This window comes from Plectropomus leopardus, chromosome 6 (genome assembly GCF_008729295.1).
Source record: "Plectropomus leopardus isolate mb chromosome 6, YSFRI_Pleo_2.0, whole genome shotgun sequence".
NCBI lineage: Eukaryota > Metazoa > Chordata > Actinopteri > Perciformes > Serranidae > Plectropomus > Plectropomus leopardus.
The window spans coordinates 27242479-27265960 of NC_056468.1; the positions used below are offsets into that span (position 1 = coordinate 27242479).

Sequence of the window (23482 nt, forward strand, 5' to 3'; positions counted from 1 at the left end):
TGGTCAATTAGGCTATTGTGGGATGGATTTTATTTGATTTTTGTATCAGTTTAATTAAGTATTTAATTCATTTGGATGAGCCGAAAACAAACATTGCTCTAAACTTGGTCTAATTTGCTGTTTCCACCGAGGAACATGAAATAAGTGTTTTAAGTAATGCTTTTAACTACTATCTTCTGGGATTTTTTTTTCTTTTTGTCATTTTAATCCTTTGAGTTGTTGAGCTAATAAAGTCCTATAAAAACTTAGAATGTATAAAACTTTACCATATCATGACATATATCAATAATGTAACAAAAAAACTACATTATTGCTTTAATAAAGGGCTTAATTCTTATTGCCCACCAAGTATCTTTCAACTTTATGTTGTAGGCCTACTGTAAAAATGATACCACAGTAAACAATATAGATTCAGCCCTAAAATCACTCAATAAACTGTGAATATTCATTGTGAAATTGTTACAAAATCAGATGGAAGAACCTTTTCAATCCATTAAACTCATGAAAACCATTTAAACAAGCATAACAATGTGGGAAAACTATTCATTAATAATAATAATTCATGTTTAATAATTATATCAGTCATTTTTTAACTATAGTTTGGCCATTTCGATAAACCTATCAAGCAAAACTGAAGAAAATAGCCTCATGATGAAGGGCAATAAGCTTTACAAGTATGAAGCAAAGGCTATTTCCTCCGGATGTGCTGAGTTTCTTTCCATTAACACCAACCTCGTCGTTATTTCTGATATGAAACAAACATCCGAGGCGGAAATAGACGCTAGATGTGTCTGGACTTGTCCCGCAGCTGTATGTAACGCATCCATGTAAAGTAATTTTAGCCGCTGGCATCAGTCCTCCATCTCCTTTCCAGCTGTCTAAGACACCCGCCCGTACTGTTTGTCCCTTCGCGGACACCGTATGACATTGTTGACAACAATCATGGCGTCTTCAATGTCACGTCTCGGTTTGGGACGTTTATCTGTGGTCAATGCTGCTTATAAATTGGCCCTGAATCCTATCAGGTAATAATATATTGATTATTAATTAGTTTTGTATTCGCGTGTGTTGCTGTGAGTCGTTTTTGTTTGAAACATTTCACTCCTGAGTCGAGTAAAGACGAACCAGGCAGGCCGTGTGTGTGACATGGCACAGGCTAGTAAGTGATGTAAGCTAGCTAGCAGTGAAATGCAAAGCTCGTTAGAGGTTTTCGGTCTTTTTGGGGCACAATGTGTTACGTTATACACTTAATTACATTCCTGGTCGCATATTTATACTTTAAAGTGACGATGCTGTATGCAAGTGCCAATGTTATCCCGTGTCCTTACAGCACTAGGTTAGCCAGCTAATTAGCTAATGCTAGGTCTAGCTAGAAATCTTTTTTAGAGCTAACGCAATTAAACGTTGCTCACACAACATGTGTTGCATACCATGACTAATATACGACGAGACGGCGACTTTATTTAATAATAAACCTCCTTGGGAAAGTCAATATCACTGATTGCTTCGATACAGCTAACCTCAACTGAGCAGCTAACTACACTCAACTGTAGGGAAGCTAACAACTGGCATCAAATAACACGTTTGCCGTGTGTAGACACTATGCACATCTTGCCATAACAGAAATTCATCTGCATTGGTGGTTTGAGTAAGTTTTATATGAGATATAACACTGCCCTAATATATCCAGTTCATTTCTGTTTCACTGATCGTGTTTGTTTATCATGCACTTACTGTTATAAGGTCATTTAACTCATTGTTTTCTGTGCGCTGCACACTGCCGCACAATAATAATGCTTCAGTAAGATGTGTTTAACGGTTATATTGCTTCAAGATACACCTCTTTATAGCGCTGTTACTTTGTCTCTTTTCTGTCTTGCACATATCTGTCCCGTGTTAACCCAAAACATTTCCTTGCAGTACTGTAAAAAAAGTTTAATCTAATCTTTCTATTCTCACAAACATTGGTGGCAGGCATATATTCCACAAAATATAAATGTTTAATCAATAGGTAGTTGACCCAGCTGATTCAGCCGCAGTAAATGTGTTGGTAACATGATGTATATTCGCTCCTACACTTTAGTAGGTGTAGAAATAGGAATTTCCATTATTTATTAGATACTCCCTTTAACATGTCATACAATTGGCAGTTGAGATTATATGTAATTTGAGAAATGAATATTTTGATGCAGCAATGCTAACTTTTCCTTGCAGCAAGAGTTGAATAACAGTAAAAATGTTTATTTTTATTTATATTTTATATAAATCTTTTTTGACTTAGTTTGCAAGCTGAGTGAGATGATCAGTGATTACCTGCTTGCTAGACTATCATATCAACATTTCTAATATTATTAGAAGTGTACATTATCGCTACGTTATCTAGCCTACATGGGTTATTGAAAGAAAAAAAAGCGCTTATAGTATCAGTCAGTATCTGTCAGCTCTCAATAAACATGTGGCTCAACATAAATCAACCGGTGTCAGCTGACATATACCATAATGCATTGTGACCCTGCCTGCCACTGTTAAATGATCTGTTTCAGAATTGTAATGCATTTTAAAAAAATAATTTTTAGAGCAAATTTGCTCTTCGTCACGGCAGGGCAGTTTTTCATGCTCAAGTTACTAAAATGTGATCCAATGCATGTTGCCTAAAGGCATGTATTAAGACAGTTTTTGCTTCTTTTAGGTTTCTGTTTTGCTTAAAGAATGAAACAGTATGAGAAATTCTCCATACAGAGTAGAGGGATGGCCTCCTCAGCTTTCATAATAAGATATTGTGTAAGATGAGGTCATTGAATAATAGATGACAGGTTGGTAGCATTGCCTAACCAGAAGATACATAGTTTTGTCCCAGTAAATTTTCAAAATTACAAATGAATTTCATGGTCTTATTTTGAGTTTATAAATTGATGATAAGACATGGATAGCTTAATTTGTTTTGATTTGCTTTACAGTTTATTGGCTAAGAAAATTGGCTTTCAAAACTAAATTTCTTGAGAGAAGTACGGGAGAACACAGATCAAAAGATGAACAAATAGCTTAATACACTGTTGCACATGGTCCCGATTTGAATGAAGTAATGCAACTAATAAAACAAAAAATACTTTTTTAGTGATTGATTAATCTGTTTTTTCTTTGACCTTTTGAGTTAACAGCTGCTTTCTCAAATATTACAAGTAATCTTAAAAAATGATGCATTTCATCTGATCAGCAGTCAAAAACTCAAAGTATTTAATTTATTATACAATGAAATGTAAGAAGCAGACAACTGCTCTCATTTATGAAACTAGAACCAAAAAATACATGGCATTATTATGAGTATTTAAATTGCAAAAAATAGAAGGCCATCTCAGTTATCAGAAGTAGAGTCTAGTCATTTTCATTCCCTTGATTAATCTGCTGATTAACGTTTCAGGAGAGAAATTAACTGTACGCCAATTTTGTCGTCTAGCCTTCATGCGATTAGTTTGTATTTATTGTACCTTTTCTGTGAGTGAGTGCAGTCTATGGGCCTTCATTGAAGTGGTGACTTTAGGAGCCAAATCTTTTTTTCTTAAATTCAATCCCAACATTTACATCAGAAACCCGTTGCATTGATCTCAATGGTTTCCTTATTTTACAAAATATCTAAGTATTTTAGTTGAAATATGAGATGATGCAGGGGAGATTCTTAGCGTAAAAATCCTACATTTGAAACAGACATAAAACTGTGATTATAAGGACGTTATCTGGAGTCGCCCTTCCCTTGCTGAGCCATGATGGCACGTTGCTGTTTTGTGACAGGACACGGCTGCACATTCACAAAGAGCTACACAGTCCTCGCCTGACAGTTGACCACAGCCAACATTAAGCACGTCCTGTCATTAGGATGAGAGCGAGAGTCTGCCAGAGATTCACCAGACAGAACTAATAGGTGGCGGGGGGGATTCCCTCCTTGTCTCTTCCTTTTCACTGTATCCTCGCCACACCGCTTCCTCCAAGATAGTCAGTGATTGATTGCAGAGTGTAACTTTGTGTTCGTCTAATTTACTTCTTTGTCTCTTGTCTGCCTTTGGCTGTTTGTGCTTTGCGTGTAATGTCTATCTAATGGTTTTCAGGTCTACAAGCACATCAACATCGAGGCTGGCAGAGAAACCAGGACAAGACACGCAACTTATTACTGTTGATGAGAAATTGGTAAGGATCCCTCCGTGGACAACGTGACACACAGATTGATGTTTGTCTGATCTACTCTTCCAATTATCTTCCTGGAAAATTTGTTAAAAAAAATCACTGAATACGCTGCCAAAATGAGGTTGTATCAAACAGTGGGCTTTTGTGACAATATGACGGTAATGGCAAAAGTTATCATCGGTAGTACTGTGTGTGCTCTCATCTCTCATTAATCCTCTCCACACTTCTCCCAGCTTTTGATGACAAGTAATTAACAAAATTACTCCAACTACTGAGTGGCTTAATAAATGCAGTTTAGGTGGAAAACTAGTTAAATATGTCCGTGCTTGATTCTGATAAAATTCAGCTCAGATTGATCTTATTGCATTGTATTTTTTAACAGTGCCACAAGCTACAACCTACAAAATGACCATGAAGTTTAACAAACTCCTCTCCAAAACACAAAATAATATTTAACCTTATGTAACCTTTTAGCTAAGGTATTTTTGATTATATACTTTTTGAGACACAACATTAAGCTTAACATCACTTACACATTTCTACTTCACAGTTTGACAAAACATATCAATAAACCATGTACTCAAGGGGCACTGACCATTAGTTAAGACTACAGTAAAATAACGAGGAGGCTGGGAATCTCTATGTACTTTAAAAAAAAAAAATATATATACATATATATATATATATATATATATATATATATATATATATATATATATATATATATATATATATATATATATATATATATATATATATTACTGCTCTTATATTTTGCCGTATTTGCTTTACAACTTGTCCCCATCAATATTTTCCACCACCTTCAATGCCTTATACTCTTGTGTCAATCGTCAATCCAAACAAAGAAGTCCCGGTTTTACTTTTTGCCATTGCTGTTCCTCGTCCCTAGTTTTTTTATGTAACTAATCAACAAAAACCTGAAATGTTTTGTTTTTTATTAAACACATTCTCTTTTCATGTCAAAACCTGCTATTTACTTTACGTGCATCGTAACTTGACTGTCAACAGTTTGGTTGGGCATTCAGGTGTATAATGCTATTTAAATTAGGTTAATTTTCAAACTTGTAGTCTTCAGCCCAGCACAAGTTTCATCAGTTGACGCAGTTTGTCAAACTTGGCACAGCTTCCTTTGTAGCCACAAAATGCTTTACACAATTTTTTTTTCATATATGCAGTCCCTAAGACACTGATTTGTGAGTTGATGCTAAATATTTAGACAATAATGATGCTTGTAACATTGATTCTTTCCATCCTTATCGAAAAGGATTATATATATTTTTTTATCCATAGCTTGTATGGACAAAGAAAATGTTTGGACTGTTGCAGTGATTTGTTGCTGCAATTTAGCCTGTTGGATTTAAATCGGTATGTGTATATGCACATAAGACACCGTGTTACGCTGGAAGTTGGGTAATGTGTTTACATGCACTGTTACTGCACTGTTACATAACCGGTTACTGTGATTCTGTGTATACATTATTGACAAGTAGTTAGATGTTTGGAAACCAGTTTAGTAAAAACTTGTACCAGCTATTTTTTTTCTTACTCTGTTTCTGCCCCTTTGCAGTACTTTCTCTGCCTGAAGCCTTTGTGCTTCATAATGACGATCGATCAGTCAGTAAATCAATGGGTCAATCTGAAGAAAAGTTATCAGCCACTATGTTGGTAATAAATAATTTCGCTTATTTTTTCAAGCAAAAATTCCAATCACTCAAAAGTTCTTACTCATCCATTGCAATGATTTGATACTTTTGTTTTACATTAGTATAGACTAAATATCTTTGCACTGTTGGTCAGACAAAATAAGCAGTTTGAAGATGTCATCTTGGGCTCTGAGAAATTGTGATCGGCACTTTTTCCACATCATGTAAATTGGTAACAGAAATTACTTAGTTACAACTACGGCTGCAACTAATAATTATTTTCATTGTTGATAAACCTGTATTTTCTTAATTGATCAAGTACATTTTTATGCTATAAAATGTTTGAAGATTGTGAAAAATGTCTGTCAGTGTTTCCCAAAGCCCGAGATGATGTCCTCAAGTTCTATTTTGTCCTCAACCCAATGATAGTTTCATCTTATAGCGGAGTAAAGGAACCAGAACATATTCACATTTAAAAAGCTGCAATAAGAGAGTTTTCACTTTATTCCCCCATAAAATGTTACTTCAACAGATTTATCCAGTTGACAATTAAAAGATAATCATTGTAGCTATAGTTGCAACCCTACTGCTTAATAGAAATAGAAATTGCCTTCCTCGAGGAACATTTGCTGGGAAAATCAGGCACCTCTAATCCCCCACCGCGATTAATGGAATATTTATGAAAGTATCTGGAGAAAACCGTCTGTAACCCGATTACTTAAGTGTGTGTAAACATATTGAGATCAAATCCCTTTGAGACTTAAATGCAGTATATTTCTTGCAGCTGGAGACTACATCTGTGGTTTGTTTCATGACTTTCTGTGAGCAGTCTTACACTTGTCAACTTGTGTGGTGTGGGCACACAGCGTTGCTCCAAAAGCACGTGGAGAGCAGGTTTCAGTCAAATGTGTGTAATCAAAGCTAGTTCACAGGTCAACAGGTGACTATGAAGTCACAGTGACCTTTTCTAAGAATTATGTGTTACAGCTGTATTTAGCTTTATATTTCATCAGACAGGGTCCTTGGTGCCTCTTTTCATTAAGTCCTAAAGTGCAGCCTAAACAGCAATAAGCATGCATTTGAAGAGGCCAAGGTTAGCAGTGTACCAACTGTACAAAACAAAGAGGGAGCTTTGAAGTGCTTTGTCATTAAAAGACGAAGGCGATAGGAGATAACGGAGAAAGAGGGAGTTTGGGGAGAATGTGGGAGTCTGTTGTGGACTTGTTTGGGGGGGGTGGGGGGGGGGGGGTTTGCTGTGTGTGGGCAGCGTCAGTGCGCTTTTGTTCCAGACCAAAGCTGACCATACTGGCAGACAAACCTTTGGCTGGGCGGAGTGTCTGTCTCTGTCCTCTCAGTAGGGGCCACTGAGAGGAACAGCAGAGGAGAGGAAAAAAAGGGCCTCTAAAAAATGGGGAGGGGGTGAAAGAAAAGAAGCTTGCATGGAAAAAAGTTTGTGAGACACCCTGAGACTCATGAAAAAGACAGTGGCCACTTCAGTGTTGTCGGCCACAGAGGTTCCTTTGTGGCATGCTGTTGCTGGCGACGGCGGGAAGTACTCTAATGCTCACCCAGACAGGCCAAAAAGAGAGGCCCTCAGCTGTTTACAGTACAGTGGTCTCCGTCTCACATGGAAGAGGGCAATGAGAGCACTCTCCCTTTTGGGCATTCAGCATATGTCAGCACGCTAGTCATTCATCAGGCTGTCAATAAGTGTGAATTGCTTTCTGGTTAGACCAATCAAACAAAGGTCTCGATCCGCTGAGAGGTTATGCTGGGTTCGCACGCTGTCTCTCTCGAGCTGCCCGAGGAGAATGTGGTGTGCCGCTCGTTGTATGGTGAACATTTCCGAATAACCTCATTTAGATGAGGTTGCATTTTGGCCTGGGTAAATGATATTTTGAATTCACTCCAAAAACTCTGTCTGAATGTTTGTGTGACACTCATTATCTTGTCCTTAGTTCTCGTCTGTCCCAAAAAATGCAAACCTTGCAGGAACTTGCATCTCTAAAGTTTGTTTGGCCATCTCCATTACAGGCAAATTTGGGCTATGAAGGGCAAGAATCTCTTGTGGGTCAAAAATGTGAACTAATCCAGTGAAGAGGTTTTTTGATGGCATTTATGATCAATTTTACTGAAGGTTGCAGTCAGAAAAATACTGGACAACTGTTTTGATAAGTCATTGAAGGGGCTTTAATCAGTGTTTTTATAATAAGAGTGGCTCAAATGACTTTGTGGTTTGTAGTGATATACCCTCATAATGAGCAGTATCATCTGACTATGTATTTCTTAGCTTTTTAGCATCTTTCAGGGCATTGTTTTGTTTTTTGGCAACTTTACTGTTTTATTTACCTTCACAGCTCTAATCAGTGGTGCGTACAGCAACGGCAGGCAGACGTTTTCTGCAGTGAAGCTCTAAAAACCTTATGTACGCTACCTGTCCAGCAGCAAACAGCAGACAGACAAAAGTGGCACATAGCTGGTGAACACAGTGGAGCATTAAGCAGCCTAAGAGCCAGATATTTCCCTCAGAGGTTAGTGGAGACAAAAGCTTGAGCTAAAAGGAAAGTGAATAGTGGACTTACAGTTGCCAAGCTGACAGAAAAAGAACTCCAAATGAAGGATGATATTTCTCAGTATCTTTGCATACAAATTTGACATATCCACTTAATAGGTGACAATATGTTAGAGTTCACAGCTTGTTTCCACTGTCCCCCAAGTGACAAGAAAAAATACCTTATTATCTCTGCCAGCCTGGAGGGGATCATTTGTCAATGTATGCTTAAAAATCTCCTGTGGCTGTGGCAATTCACAATGATTGAACAACCTATTTTACTGGCTGTTGACTCATACCGTCATTGACTGGTAACTCCTCACTCCTTTTAACCAGTTGGTAGGGGCCACAAGTGATTAACAAAGTCTTAGAGCAAAAGGCATTTCTGGCAGGTGGCTCAGCTAAAAACCTATTCTGTTGCTGACCACAGTTTGGCCTTTGTCGTGGCTATAAAAACTGTAGTCTCATTTCATTTTGAACTGAAGCATCTGCAGAATAATTCAATTCTCGATAAGGTATGATTCACTTAAGTTAGGCAAGATTCAAAATGAATAAATCCTTATTTTTTTTTGTTTTCCTCCACTATCTTCACTGTAAGTGAGCTGGGAGGGACAATTCCACCAGGCACAGTTGAGCCGTGTGCATTGTCTAGTGTGGCTGTCGTCAGCTGCAGAACTCCTCCGAGTGCACTTTTCTAGTATCAGGTTTAAAGTCATTCCTCAAGTTAAAAAAATGTCAAACATTACTTAATTCGAGCCTGTTAAAAAGTGATACTTGACTTTCTGGCACTGGATAGAGTGCTTGTTGGCCCCCCCAACTATTTTCTAATTCACATTAAATAAAAGGGATTCACACTGGGGCATATTTTTTGTACTTTTAGTGTACATAAGATGGCAGAGTGCATAAAAAAGCATCAAACTAGGGCTTGTTTATCAAAAAGAGTGCCAGAGGAGGATCCTCCGCACCCCCCAACAGAGGTCCTACATAGGCCTCTAATTTCCTAAATTCCGAGAAACATCCTAATATCCTAGAAACATCTCAAAATCCAAGAACTGTCCTGAAATCCTAGAAATTTTCCAATATTTTAAAAAATGTCCTAGAATTCTAGAAACATGCTAAATCCCCAAATCCCAGAAATGTTCTAAAGACTTAAAAACATCCCTAAATCCTAGAATGTCCTAAAATCCTAGAGACCTGTATGGGGCTGCTGTGACTTGCCCCTGGCCTCCTGTCACTCTGCAAAAGTGGCCCCCAAGCAAAGCAAGTTAAGTATCCCCTCTGTAAAGTGTGAGGATTTGCTGCTTTTTTTGTTATGTGATAGTAAATGCAGTATTTTGGGTTTTGGACTGTTGGTTACACAAAACACGTAGTTTGATAACATTATCTAAGGCTTTAGGAATTAGTGATGGTGATTTTTGATTTTTTCCAAACTTTTATTGACAAAAACAATTATGAGGCAGTAGATTAAGTAATGAAGTCAATTGTTGATTGCAGCCCTGTGGACTGATTTAATCTCTTTTCTCGTATTTTAAAGCTTACAAAAAAATCACAAATCTGCCTTCTTGGGTTTGAGATTTGTATGAGCACAACTTTGCAGGCATTGTCTGTGTTTCAGAAATAATGCCAAATAAAAAGACCTGCGTGATGGAGCTCCAGTGCCCAAAGCTGTTCCCCACAGTGCCCATGCCGACCTGCTTTTGTTTGTAATTACTGTTTGATTAAGCATGCTGGGCAGCTCCCAGGGTCCGGCTGGCTGGCCACTGATACACGGCTTTACACGGAATGTCTGCGACCTCCTTCAATTAGAGTCAGACCTTCGCTGCACTCTCTGGCCCTCTGCAGAAACAACTGTTATAACCTTAGCAGCTGCTTCAATATGCGATAACACGATATCTCCCACTTATTCCTAAGTATCTAAGCGTCTCCCTCTGCTTCAGCCGTGGCCAAGTGCACTCCCCCTCTCCACATAAAGACAACACCATAATCTTAAAGCGCTTGTGAAGCCTTGTTATAGAGTTCTCTAAAGGCACTAGGATTTTACGAGACAGAGGGGGACAGTTATTGGAGTGTGGGGAATCGAGGGGGAAGGAGGGAGGTAGACGAGGAGCGGAAGAGAGTATTAAATTGGTAGGACCATTCGATGCTTGGCATGTTGAGTTTGCTAATCTGAAATCTTTGGTTTCTTGCGTATTTAGAGCACAGTGCTTACTTGGCAAGTAACATCACATCTGGACAAAAGATGTGGGATTTGATTGCGTTAACGCTGTTGAGTATAAAGGCAGGTTGTTGGTTGTTTTTAAAGTTTTAAATTGAAATCAGATTTGAAGAGCCTTCGTGTGTCAGTCATGATTTATCATGCAAAGATATTAGAAAATTCTCTAGTACAGAAGTCACTCAAAGGAAGCTGGTTAACACATGATCGTTTCAGTTTGAGCCATTCAATTTGACACGCCTGTTTGCCTGGTGACACTTGAGAACTCAATTTCCGCAGAATTAAATGTGTTTTGAGTGTGTCATTGGGCAAAGTTCCCTTAACCACTGCGACCTTTAACAGGTATTTACTTTCACATTTGGCAATTGAAAGAAAATAAGCGTGTAGGACGACGAAGGCAAAGCACCACAATAAAGATCCAGCCATCCCAACTATGAGGATATATTTAGCACAAGCAGTTTAAGTCTGCAGTACAGGGGTGTATATTCTCTAAGCCTGTCTAGCCTCAGACACAGAGTGACCTACAGTGGAGCAGACCACATTCACCACCCCACCCCCCTTCCTCTCCTTCTCATCCTCCTCTCCTACCCTTCCTCCCTCCTTTGCACATAGACAACTTAAGTGTCTGTTTTGTCTGGTTGCCCTCTCATACGGCGCGCTTATGCAAAAAAATCTCTCAGCTCAAGTTTGGAGTAGTGGGTCAGAGGATGTTGGTTCTTTGAAGAGTGCCAGACAAGAGGCTTCATTATGTATCATCCACTAAATAGTATTTCATTCATTAACACTCTCTTCCATAGAGACTAAGCCTCTTAAGAGGGCTCCTCAGTCCTGTCAGTGCTGGGTAGTTTTAGGAAGTGTCTAGCTGCTAAGTGTTGTGTTTGCAGAGCGAATAAAAAAAGGCTTGCTACTTCTGTTTGCCTGCACTTCTGTTTGTTCATGGCTGTTGTTAGCTTGCAGCTCTTTTTTATAATTTTAAAACTAGTTTTGGTGTCTTGCACTATCATAAGTCTGGCTTCTAATGTAACTTTTTTATCATGGGTTATCAAGAAAAATCCAGTATGCATTCAATTTTAAAATGTGCACTAGAACTTATATTCTATAAGTGTAGTACACGTTTCAAAGAATATAATATTCCTATAATATTTGTATGCTCTTATTGTCAGCACTGATAATGGATTGGTAGTAATTTTTTAAAGCAAAAATGCAAAACAATTCTCTGGTTCCATCTTTGCAAATGTACTTTTTGTTTTACTTAGTCGTCTGTAATAGTACTTTTAATATCGTTTTGGTTTTGTACTGTTGCTAAGACATTGGTTCGCTGCTAGCAGCCATATGCAGAGTATACAGTAAGTAGATTGATTCATGCAGTGGTGATCACAAGCAGGTGTTCCAACTGAAAACCTTTAGCCATACGCCACTGGCGACATGCTGATTTTAGCACATCAAGTGGCTTGGTGTGTGATTTAGTCACACTATGGCAACCACAAATTAAACTCCGGAGCTGGAAGACCTGCCTGCGGGTTTTCGGTCAGCTACAACTATACCGTAGAGTAGGGGTCAACTGATGTTGGTTTTTCTGGGCCAATACTGACTGATAACAGATATTGGGAACTGATATGCAGGTACAATAAAAATGTAAATGTTTCTGTCAATATTTAGAATTTGGAATTTAACAAACTCCAACACAAAACTTTGTTTAAATGCCTTTGGCAAATGTTTATTCAGAACGGAGATTTTCAACATCATAAACAGCAAGTTCCCAGCAAGTCAAAATTGAAATGAAAAATGAATAGATAAAAATGCCCTGTGGTTTTACAAATTAAAAGTTCCTCCCATGCTGACACTTTCTTTGCACTTTTTAATTAATTAATTTTATCAGCGATCATTAAAATATATATGATAAATAAGATAATCGGCAAAATGCCAAATATCAGCTCCAATAATCAGCAAGGCCAGTAATCTGTCGACCCCACCGCAGAGTTGTGTTTAAGACAAGGCGTGTATGTGTGCGTTGCTCCAACATTGTAGGGGATGCGAATGCAAACACATTGAACATGCTAACACACATTTGATGGCATCACCCAGATCCACATGTACCGATCTCTGAGATGATGGACGTTTGGGTGCTTTGAATGTTAAAATATAGCCAGTGGAACTAATTGAAACACTTTTCCTAATGCACAAGGTTTATTTGTTTTATTAATCGAGGTATGTTAAAATTTCAGTTTAATAGCATAAGAGATGCTTATGGGTTTCACAGCCTGTTGTTACCTGTTGCCTTCTGGAAAAAGTGTTAGTTCAGTGTCCGTACAGTGTGATACAGAAGTGGCTGAAATGTTTCTTATTTTATAATGAAAATAGTGTACCAAAGTTGCCACTGGGCAAAATGTTACCCTGGTCCCCAGCAAGATGGATTTGTATGTCTTTGAGACTTGCTGTACTGTCTGTTAAAAAAAAAAAAATGGAAATGGAAAGGATTTTTTTTTTTTTTCATGTGGAACAAACTCGCACCAAAATGTGACTAAACCTGGGTATGAACCAAACAATGACTTTTGTGTTACACACCCCTGTTAATAAATCTCTGAAAAGTTCCCAGATCTTAAGGGGCCATCTTCATATTGCTACCTTTGTCCACTAACAGTCCAACACTGAAATTCATTCAGTTTGCCATTAAATAAAAAACAGAGGCAAGGAGCACATCCTTTAATTTGACAAGCTGAATCCTGAGAATGTTTGGCATTTTTCATGATATATCATGCTAGTTCTAGATGATTTAGAAAGCATTTTACTTATCAAAACACATTTTAAATGGTGTCTTGCACTACAACACACAAAAACAAGTGTGTTCGTATCCAACATATTCATAAATGACTCCCTCCTTTGTCCTCTCTTTCCGATCCTCAAAGGTATGTGTAATGTGAGATTTGAGATGACCCTCAAGCCAGCTGCTTCTCGTTCTCTAGTGTTAAACCACTCCCACACACGAGAAAGCAACATAATATTTGTTTCTATTAGGGACGCCCCCTTATGTCCAATCAGTGATTGGCACGCTTTCTCAACTTCAAAGACGCCTGAAGGTGGGAACTGGCGGAGGCTGATGAGTGAGGCTCTTGGTCTGGGTGTGGGCTGGACAGTGGGGGGTTAAGGGTGATGTGTTTGGGCTTTCACCACATGCTGACTCAACATGATTCAGCTCGGCTGACCTTATGACCCCTCCTGGCTGCCGAGCGGCAGTTTTGGCATACGGGTGCTCGTGCTAAGATAGGCTTGACTGTACTCGTGTCATGGCTGTCACGGTGTCAACCATTACCCAAAACAAAGTGGTGGTGATGCTGGAAATGTTTTGTCTGAATCAGTCATTCACAGACTTTCTTTATTTGTTTGTTTGTCTGCTTGGTTACTGTACTAACAGGAAAGTACACTCTGTGCCTCAGTTTAGATTTGTAAACCCTAACAAATCTTAAAAATAGGACCACCAGTACCAGTGTGTTTAGACGATGTCAGCCTGTATCTGGCCTGCTCTTCCAGGATTAGAGGAAGCATAGGTCTGCAACTAATGATTATTTTCATTATTAATTCTTCTGTGGATTATTGTTTTCGATTCATTGATAATTTGATGTGTCCGAAAATTGACCAAAACACCATGGGGACACCTAAAAGTAGAAAAGAAAACTGTTCAAAAACCTAAAGATATTCAGTTTCCAACAATATAAAAGCAGCAAATCCCCACACTGGAGAAGCTGGAACCAGTTAATAAGTTAAGTTAATACATTAACTTCATGTCTATCTCACAAATTTTTTTCTCTCTGGTTTATTGAAAAGTTGATCATAATTGAGTCATCCAGGAACATTACAAGAACAGATGTGAATTTCCTCTTTATGTTTATTTTAGCTTTAAAATAATCCACTTTTTCTAAATATGCACAAAGGGAGTATCAAGTGATTGAGTGAAAAAGACAGGGCTGTTCAGTTCACTAAGTGAATGAACAGTAATGTGTTCAGGAGACAAGGTCCTCGTCTACATTTCTCCAAACCCCAGGAAGCTGGCCCCGTGTACCACAGTGAACCGCTGTTCAGTCTACCCTATTCAATTGATATTTTCATCAAAATTGTCTGGTTGAAAACATTTATGTGATTTGTGTTGCTTTATGTAATCATTTTCTCAAAGATGCATCCAAAAGTGATTTAGTGATACAGTCTGGTTTTCATTATTTGGCGATATTTTCTTACTGGCAAACCACTTTTCAACTGCAGGAAATATGAACATTCACCTGTAAATCATCTGAAACTGACAAGATATATAAAGCGATTTGGGGACAGTTATTGCTGGAAGACGGTTCAGTGAAGTCCAGTGAATAATGCACACAGTTATATAGGAAGATTTGGTGATTTTGTGTTGTCCTCATTGACAGCTGTTTCTTTGGTTTGACAAACATGAGCCAGTAAGGGTTTTTGTAGGTGTGTTTAAGAACAGGGATGCTTCCTTTGCTTTAGCCAGAAAAATGACCTCATTGTATTTTGTTGAGCATGGGTACGAATGATGCAGTAAATGGGTTGCTGGTTGACTTAGAGCAGGGTTGTCTAAACTTTTTTGAGAGGGGTCCAGATTAAATGATAAGATAACACCTAGATGCCAGGTGCTCTTAATATTATATAGATTATTAAAAACAAGGCAAATGCAACTGTTTAATCTTTAAGTCAAAATGTTTGTGATTTCTCTCTGCACTGGATGTAGTTTCATAAGTCTTATTCCCACTGTACCAAATACCTGCTAACATCTGGCTTTTTAATGTTATGAGAATACCTACAATTGCCATTCGTACCTGGGTCAAATGACTCTGCAGTAGTCACAGGTATTCATCGACACCAGCTCCGATCAGCATTGATGGGAATGCAACACCGGGATGAATACGCTAATTGTAGGTCCTTTACCAACAAGATGCAATGATGCCACTAATTACCGTCTGCCTCCTGCTCAAACATCACTCCAAATTAGTCTGCACCGAGTTTGAAAGAGAGACCGAATAAGTAAGAGATACAGTATATAAAGAGAAGCAACCACCATAAAGTTTTCACCTCTGTCCATGCAACTTTCTACTGTTCACCTGTTCTCCGGTCCGTCCGTGACATCACAGGGACAAACCACACACAAAGCACACTTGTCTGCTGCAGAGCCCTTTGCACAGCTCTGCTCTCCTGGCAACGGGAAACAGTCTATAGCCTATTTTCAGCAGATTTACCCTTGTTGAAAAACCTTGCAGCTTGTGCTAATTTTGGTTGGAAAGGGGTAATATTTATTGGAAAGACATCACCCTCTCGTCTAAACGGAGCTTAGAAAGCCAACAAGTGTATTTCACAAAATGTTAAACCTTTCCTTTAAATCTGCTATTTTGACATAACGCCCGAAACAGAAAAAAAACGTACATTATTGAGTTAGACTGATAAATGAAGTAAAAGGAAATGACAATCACTCTTATTATCACTTTTCATGTACTACACCAGAGCTAATTTAAAAATACCGAGAGACTTCTGTAAATGGAGAAAATTATGATCAGTTTCATTCACATTAATTTAAATAGAGCATATTCTACAATTGTTGGCTCACAACTCACAACTCCAAGAAAACTTCTTTTCACTTTTCTAGCTTTTTGATATCTCGTTATTTCCTTTGTTTTCAAAGCTTAGGCATATCCAGATCTCTGAATGTTGTTTACACAGACATATTCGGTCCCAGGTCTCTGTTGGAGCATTAGGGGTACCAGCGTTCAGCATTCTGGTGGGCCCAGTGGCCCCACAGCGACAAGCCCCTACGCTCTTTATTTGGCACGTAGCCTGGAGGTGTCAGAAATATCGACACGCTTTCACGTGACGGAGACTTTGCCTGCCTTTTTCCCCCCTTTTTTAAGCCCAGCATTCTGCCTGCCCAGCCAGGTATTGTAGGGCCCCGTGAAGGCCCTGTGAATAGTGTCAAACTTGATAGTTCTCATTTTGCTTCCTGTACATGGCTGAAGAAAAAGTGCCCACCGTGTGGGTTTTCCTTTTGTGATGGCCCTCTCTAGTCTTCCTGGGAACACACCACATTCCAGCCACAATCATTCCCTTTGTGAATCCGGGTATTGTGGTTGAGCCTGTTATGCCGATAACCCTCCTAGCTTTCAGTGTAATGCATGCAAGTATCATAGAAGTCTAGACTTGTATTTTTGCAAACAATGCCAGATAATGAGTAGAGTGTTTTCAGTGATTTGGCAGAGCTTTTGTTTTGACACGTCCTCCCTCATTCATGAAGGACCGTTTGTGCTCATCCACGCTTAAGATGTGATTTAAGGTCTACTACATCTGGACGAATTATTGTGCCGGTTTACCATACATGGGCCTCATGTGTCAGTTATGGTTTATGTAACGTACATACGCGTAACCATAGTCTGGCCCTGCTAATCCCAAGGGTATAATTTCTAATGCGTCTCGGAGAGGGGTTTTCATGCATCTATCCCCAAGAACACACCAGACCACAGACCTGCGAAATGTTTCTGACTGCAAATTTGATTTACCTCAACTCATATGGTACTTTTTGTACATGATTTTTTCCCCCCGTCCAAATGTGTTCTGGTTCACTGTGTACAAAGTATTTTAATGGTTCTTGTCTTTTCTCCAAAACTCTCAGGAAGTTAGCTCTCAGATCTTTCAAACATTATCCTTACAAATAAGAACTCGTATCCTGCAGAAAGCAATGCTTTAAAACATTTTCGATCACCTCCCGTATGCCCCAAGATGAGAATAAAAAACCTGCCATCTCATTTTGTTGCACTCTCACACTGTCCTGTGTGTTATTGTGTCATGAAACCATCCACCATGCCCCCCCCCCTTTGGGTGAAGAGAACATGTTTTCCTCCTCTCTGTGACAAGAAGGAATTGTTAAGGTTAAGTAGATAGGGCAGCCGGAAATAATTACCAAGCACTTGTGAAGTTTCCCCCCCTCCCTTTGTTCGTCTTTTCCCTTTCATTTTAACAATCTTTTCAATGTGCAGATCTTGTTTATGATTAAATTTGGTCTGGTCTTGCCTCTGAGCATGGCAAAAGATGTTTCACTGAAATGAGCAGTAGTTTAGCAGTTGGACCTGTAATTTACAAGGCTTAAATACCATTGGAAGCTCCTTTGCTAAAGGAAAGGCGGGCTTTTGTGTGGAGTTCATGCAAAACGACCCCCTTTCTACAAATCAACTGGCAGATGACAGACAATGATGAAAATTTGATTCTTTGAAGTTGTAATGGCCATTGAAATGTGTAAAATTCTTGTATTGAAAGGAGAGCGCCCTGGAAAGCCCTCGGTCTTGGGTGGCTGGTGCCTGCGTGCTGGGAGGTTCGTCTGTGTTTTGTCGCCGACTTCCCATTGCTTGTTTGCTAATTCCCCGAAGAATTGGACCAGATCCTTGATAGGAGCTTGAAGGGGCTCCAGTTGCTCAGGACTATGCATTTAGTACGCCTGAAGGCCCCTCCTCCTCTTCTTGTTGCGCTGGCCTACTTTCTGATGGTCTGGAATAAATCACCTCAAGTATTAGGCATTAATGTCATCCACCTCGATGCAAAACAGTATGAATAATAGTATAAAGACGGCTTTGATATTATATATGTTCTTTGAATCCATTATGGACCTTTCCATGTATGTAGGTGATAGTTTCATATTGTTTTTAAAGGCTGTACTCTTAAACAAAAGTGTGAATCACTAAACTACCCCATTAAACACTGTTGGGCATTTACAAGCACATATAAAACATATAACATATAAAAGCCATTTAAAAAAATCACAGCAAACATCTAACAGGTTAAAGTGCAGGGAAGATCTGTTTAAGAGTGAACATTAGATCGCAGAAATAATAAAAAATACTATCCAAAGTCTTAGTTTGTTATACAATACCTATAAAAAGTGCTCACTCCTGAGGTGTTTTATTGTTTTTCTGACACTGAAGATATTCTTGAGCTATTTTTGACACTGATATTTAAAAGTGAATATAAATCTCTACAGATCGATGTGGAGTGCAAAAATATAAAACATAAAGTACCTTTTATAGCTGCTGAACATTTTCCTAACCTCATTTTTTGATACTAGGAACACACTGTCAGAGCTGCAAGTTGTATTTTATAACACCTGTGAGCTAACTGTCAGATGACCTTTCTCTACAAATGCACACACATATATTTTTGTACGAGCTCTTATTCTTTTTTGGGGGAAAAGTAAGACATCGGTCACGAAGTAAAATGAAAGTCAGAAACGTTCTGGCTGCTCTGTAACCAAAAAGATGTCAATTTGTCATTTTCAAACACACTGTTGGAGAAATGGGAGGTTGAACCCTCTATTAAGTTCTTTGTTTCTCTCAAAGGGTTGGCATTTATTTTGTAAACATTTTCTAATAATTATTCACAGATTTAATGATCTTTATTGGAAAGTGTTTTACTTAGTTTTTAAAGTTGTTTACCTGCATGTTTGCGAATCAGCAGCTGAAGCAGAGCGAAGGACTCACATCGCATCAGCATTCATGTGTTTGTAACATGAAGGCCCAGTCCACATGAACACTGGCATTTTTGAAAACAAAGGCTTTCCTTTGCATTTTGGCAAGGATTGTACTAAACTTTTCTTAAACTCCATCCAGGGTGAAGACTCTTAACGATGATGTGTAGACAGGGAAAATAGAGTTTTCGGCTTGAGACATCAAGGTGTGCGCCATGATCTCCTTTGTGCAATGGAGACGAAGACAAAATTAGTGCTTGTTCTAACTTTGTTAACAGGACTTTTTTCATGCTTACAGCATCTACATGCACATTTACTCTTTCACTATACTGAGGAACAGAGGTGTCACAGTGTGCTTTGGAGGTCATTGCGACAGGTAGCCAACTGGGACAGCTTTTTGTCAGGCTTGTGATTGGCCAACTACTACATTTTGTTCAGGTTCTTATTTTTGTTGTTGTTCTTCTTCTCCTCCCCCTTCTTCTTTTTGTGGCTTTAGGTGAGGGTTACACCTCTGCCTGTTGGTTTGGCATACTCTTGATGGTGCTTTAATTGTGGTTTTGCATTTTCATTCAGACAGAGGTTTTTATAACATTGCTTTTTTCCTCTTTTGTCTGAAAGAAAGAGGGAATCACCTCTTCCAAAATTACAGTACTTGTGTACGTGTTGCCTAGGCCTAAGTGTGATCAAATGAGGTCACATTTCATTATAGGTCCTTTTTTTAAAAAAAAGGAAACTCTTGTTGAGTCCATATAGACAATGTAATATTTCTCATAGGGCTTAATAGCCTCCTGTAAAACACCGTTACAGGAGAGGGTAGCACAAAAGTGAGTTTAAATCAATAATGCAAAAGCAAATCAGGACCAATAAAGTAAATTTAAGGTCAGATATGAAAATAGATTATGGGCACTTTCTATGAATGAAGTTATGGACAGCTACAGTATATACCTCTAGCTTTAACTGTTTCTGTTATTCTCTATTGTGAAATTCACATTAACTCTGTTACTCACAGTAGGATGTGTCTCTTTCTGTTTGTCCCTCAGGACATCACCTCTTTGACAGGAGTCCCAGAGGAGCACATCAAAACACGCAAGGTTCACATCTTTGTTCCCGCCAAAACAGCCATGCAGTCGGGAATCAACAGCACCAAAAAGTGGAAGATGGACTTTGATACCAGGGAGCGCTGGGAGAACCCGCTGATGGGCTGGGCCTCAACGTAAGAACCTACAATTTCTATTTTTCTTTTCTGTGTCAAGACTTCTTTAGGATGGCATATTAGGACAGTTGTGATTAAAAAATGTAGCCAGGAATAGGGATAATATTCTGATTAAAAAAAAACCAAACCTTAGAATTCCCGATATTAAAGTCTTAAATTCATGACATTTCACACAAAAAATAAAAAATCACAAATTTATGAAAATATAAACTATTCTGATTTTAATTCTTATTTGATACAAGGTGTGACTTACCTCGTTGAGCCACCCGCGTGGTTTGTTGACAAAAACATGCTCTATTTTTTTTTAGTAAACTTGTGACTTTAATTCCAGAATTTCTGAGTTGTTGTATGTATGTATTGTGTGCTGTATTTTCTTAGTTTTTACTTGTCATTTAATTTTATAATAAATATATCTTCTTTTTTTATAGAATGGCTCTAATAAACCTTTGTACTTTTTTTATCATAGTTTTAGCGTTTACTTTGGGTATATCAAGTCAAGTTTAGCTTTTCAAAATCTCAAAGAACAATCTGTACATCACATGTCACTCTCTATCCTTAGACCTGCTGTATGAGGTTTTTGTATTCTAGGTCTGGAAAAAATTCAGATTTTTGTCTCCAGTCAATGTGACTGTTTTGTCTCTCTGCCTCTCAGCGCTGATCCTCTATCGAACATGGTGCTCTCCTTCTCCTCCAAGGAAGATGCCATTGCTTTTGCTGAGAAAAATGGTAAGAAAAAAATAAAGAATTTCCACAATTTTAGATGGAACATAAACCTTTAATATTTAAAGCAAGACTTTTGTATGAAACAAAGCAGAATACAAAGCCTCAGCTAAACATGGCCAGTCAGTTCAGTTTAAAAATGACAGAGTAATGAGACACACGCTCCCCTCCCGCCAACATTTACCAACATTTAATAAGAAGAGTGATTTTTAAACACATTTGTGACACATTATATCATGACTTTAGTATCACATTTTTACGCCATACTATACTATGATTTTCAAACTTTCTTTTGACAAACTATAGTAGGACTTTTTTTTAATTACATTTTAATGACAAACAAAAGTGTGATGTTTGTGATGATCAGATTTTTATGACATTCCTTGCTGTGACTTAAGTCATACCATGTTATGGCTTTCTTAATCACATTTTTATCACATTACTATGATTTTTGTCTCACATTTTTTATGTCAAACAAAACTGACTTTTGTATCACACTTTTTGAGCTATTATACTTTGACATTTTTTAAATTATATTTTTATGCAGAACTAATCAATTTCTTTTTGACATACTGTAGTATGACTTTTTTGGGGGAACTTTTTTTAATTCAACACATCATAAAGACAATAGACAGAAGACACAGCACAAAAGAGATGTTTACAATCCAACATAACTGACTTTTTAAAATCCAATTTTTATGACAAAATAGTATGAAATTTTTTTGAATAACTATACTCTAACTTTTTTTTAATCACATGACACACACACACACACACTATATTATGAGTTTTATAGTGACTTTTTTAATCCCTTGCTTTGACATACTATACTAAGACTTTTTTTTAATCACATTTTTATGACATAAATTACTACGACATTTGTATCTTTGCTTTCTTTTTTTTTTTTTACATGATATAGTGAGACTTTTTCCTGCATTGTAATGACCTATACTAAAACTCACATTCTTATGACATATATTACTATGACTCTTTAATCACATTTTTTGACACAGTATAACATGACTTTATTACACATTTTTTGACATACTTTTCTATGACTTTTGTATCACATTTTTAATAATACTATAATTTCTAATCACTTTCTATACATACTATACTATGATGTTTGGATGACATATTATATTCTGCGGCTTTTTTAAATTACGTTTTTATGGCATTCTTCACAATGGCTGGCTGTTTCTCAACAAGGCCAACATAAAATAAAATAAAGCAAGACATTTACATCACAAACATTAAAATTACACCATGTCTAAATAGGAAGTGCTTTGAAATGCAGCATTACAGCTCATTTCACACTGTTTTTTAATTTATTTTTTATTCTAATTGACTGGTTAGTTACTGATTAATGGGTTTCAGCCTTTCAAAATCAAAATCAAGTGAAACTGAAATGCCTTATTGGAGAAAAGGCGGACATCTCTCGGGCCGACATCTCCAACACTCAAAAACTCACCAAAACAATCTAACTCTATAAAAAGCACTACAGGTGGGAGGAAATATGTGTATTTTTGATTTTGGGCTGAAGTGTCTTTTTAAACTTTCAACAAGGATTGACATCAGATGATTGTGATAATAGCAAAACAGCACCTGTAAAAATACCTTTTTAACAACAAAGACGTCTTGATGACAGTGTGTGGGCCTCATAACAAATCAAGTAATAAAGCATTAAGAGAATACTTTGAAGGAAAAAAAATCATTAGACAATGGCAAACAGTCCTCTGGCATTAGTTTAAGTTAAACACGGTTTGTGCAGTTTTCTGTCTAGCAACAGAAAGTTCACTTAGACTCAGAGAACCATCTGGGAAAGCTTGTTGAAACTAAGCAAAGGCACTTACTTTGTTTATTGCACCATGAAAGTGATTAGTGCAGTTTCTGACTACACACAGCCTGTTGATGTCTACAAAACACCTCATTGTGTTTGGAACTCGTCCCAAGTGAATATATGTGACGTCCTCACCCTCATCACTTACTCTGATTTTTTCTCCCTCAGGTTGGAGCTACGATGTAACAGAGAAGAGGACCTCAAAGCCCCGGGTGAAATCCTACGGAGCAAACTTCTCCTGGGACAGGAGGACCAGGAGGTCTGCTAAATAAACTGAAGACACCCATCTGTTAGTTGGCTTCCCCTCAGTTTGTCCCACAGTGGACCTGTATCATTCTTGTCAATAAATGCATAATTATATATGTGTTAACCAAACATTTGGGTTATAATCTCTCTATTCTTCAAACATTCACCTCATTACTGACTACCTAACCCATTCCCCCCGATTAATGAAGTGTTATTTCAGTGAGTCAAGTTGTGCAACAGCAAAACAAAGGAGAACATATTATTACAATTAGAACCTGTTTAAACACAGGGATAACTATCTCTGTATGCCAAAACCAGTGACATTTTTGCTGCGTGAGTGTGTGTTTCCATGCTATT

At 37.9% G+C, this 23482-nt stretch overlaps 1 protein-coding gene across 1 annotated transcript; it reads left to right on the forward strand.

The window, feature by feature from the left end:
- The first annotated feature begins 894 nt into the window (after window positions 1–894).
- On the forward strand, window positions 895–23254 carry ndufs4 (NADH:ubiquinone oxidoreductase subunit S4). The gene is made up of 5 exons (XM_042488295.1): window positions 895–1025; window positions 4101–4179; window positions 20147–20319; window positions 20972–21045; window positions 23048–23254. Exons 1-5 carry the CDS (start codon window positions 922–924, stop codon window positions 23149–23151), a joined length of 534 nt encoding a protein of 177 aa, XP_042344229.1. The 5' UTR covers window positions 895–921; the 3' UTR covers window positions 23152–23254.
- The last annotated feature ends 228 nt before the right edge of the window (window positions 23255–23482 follow it).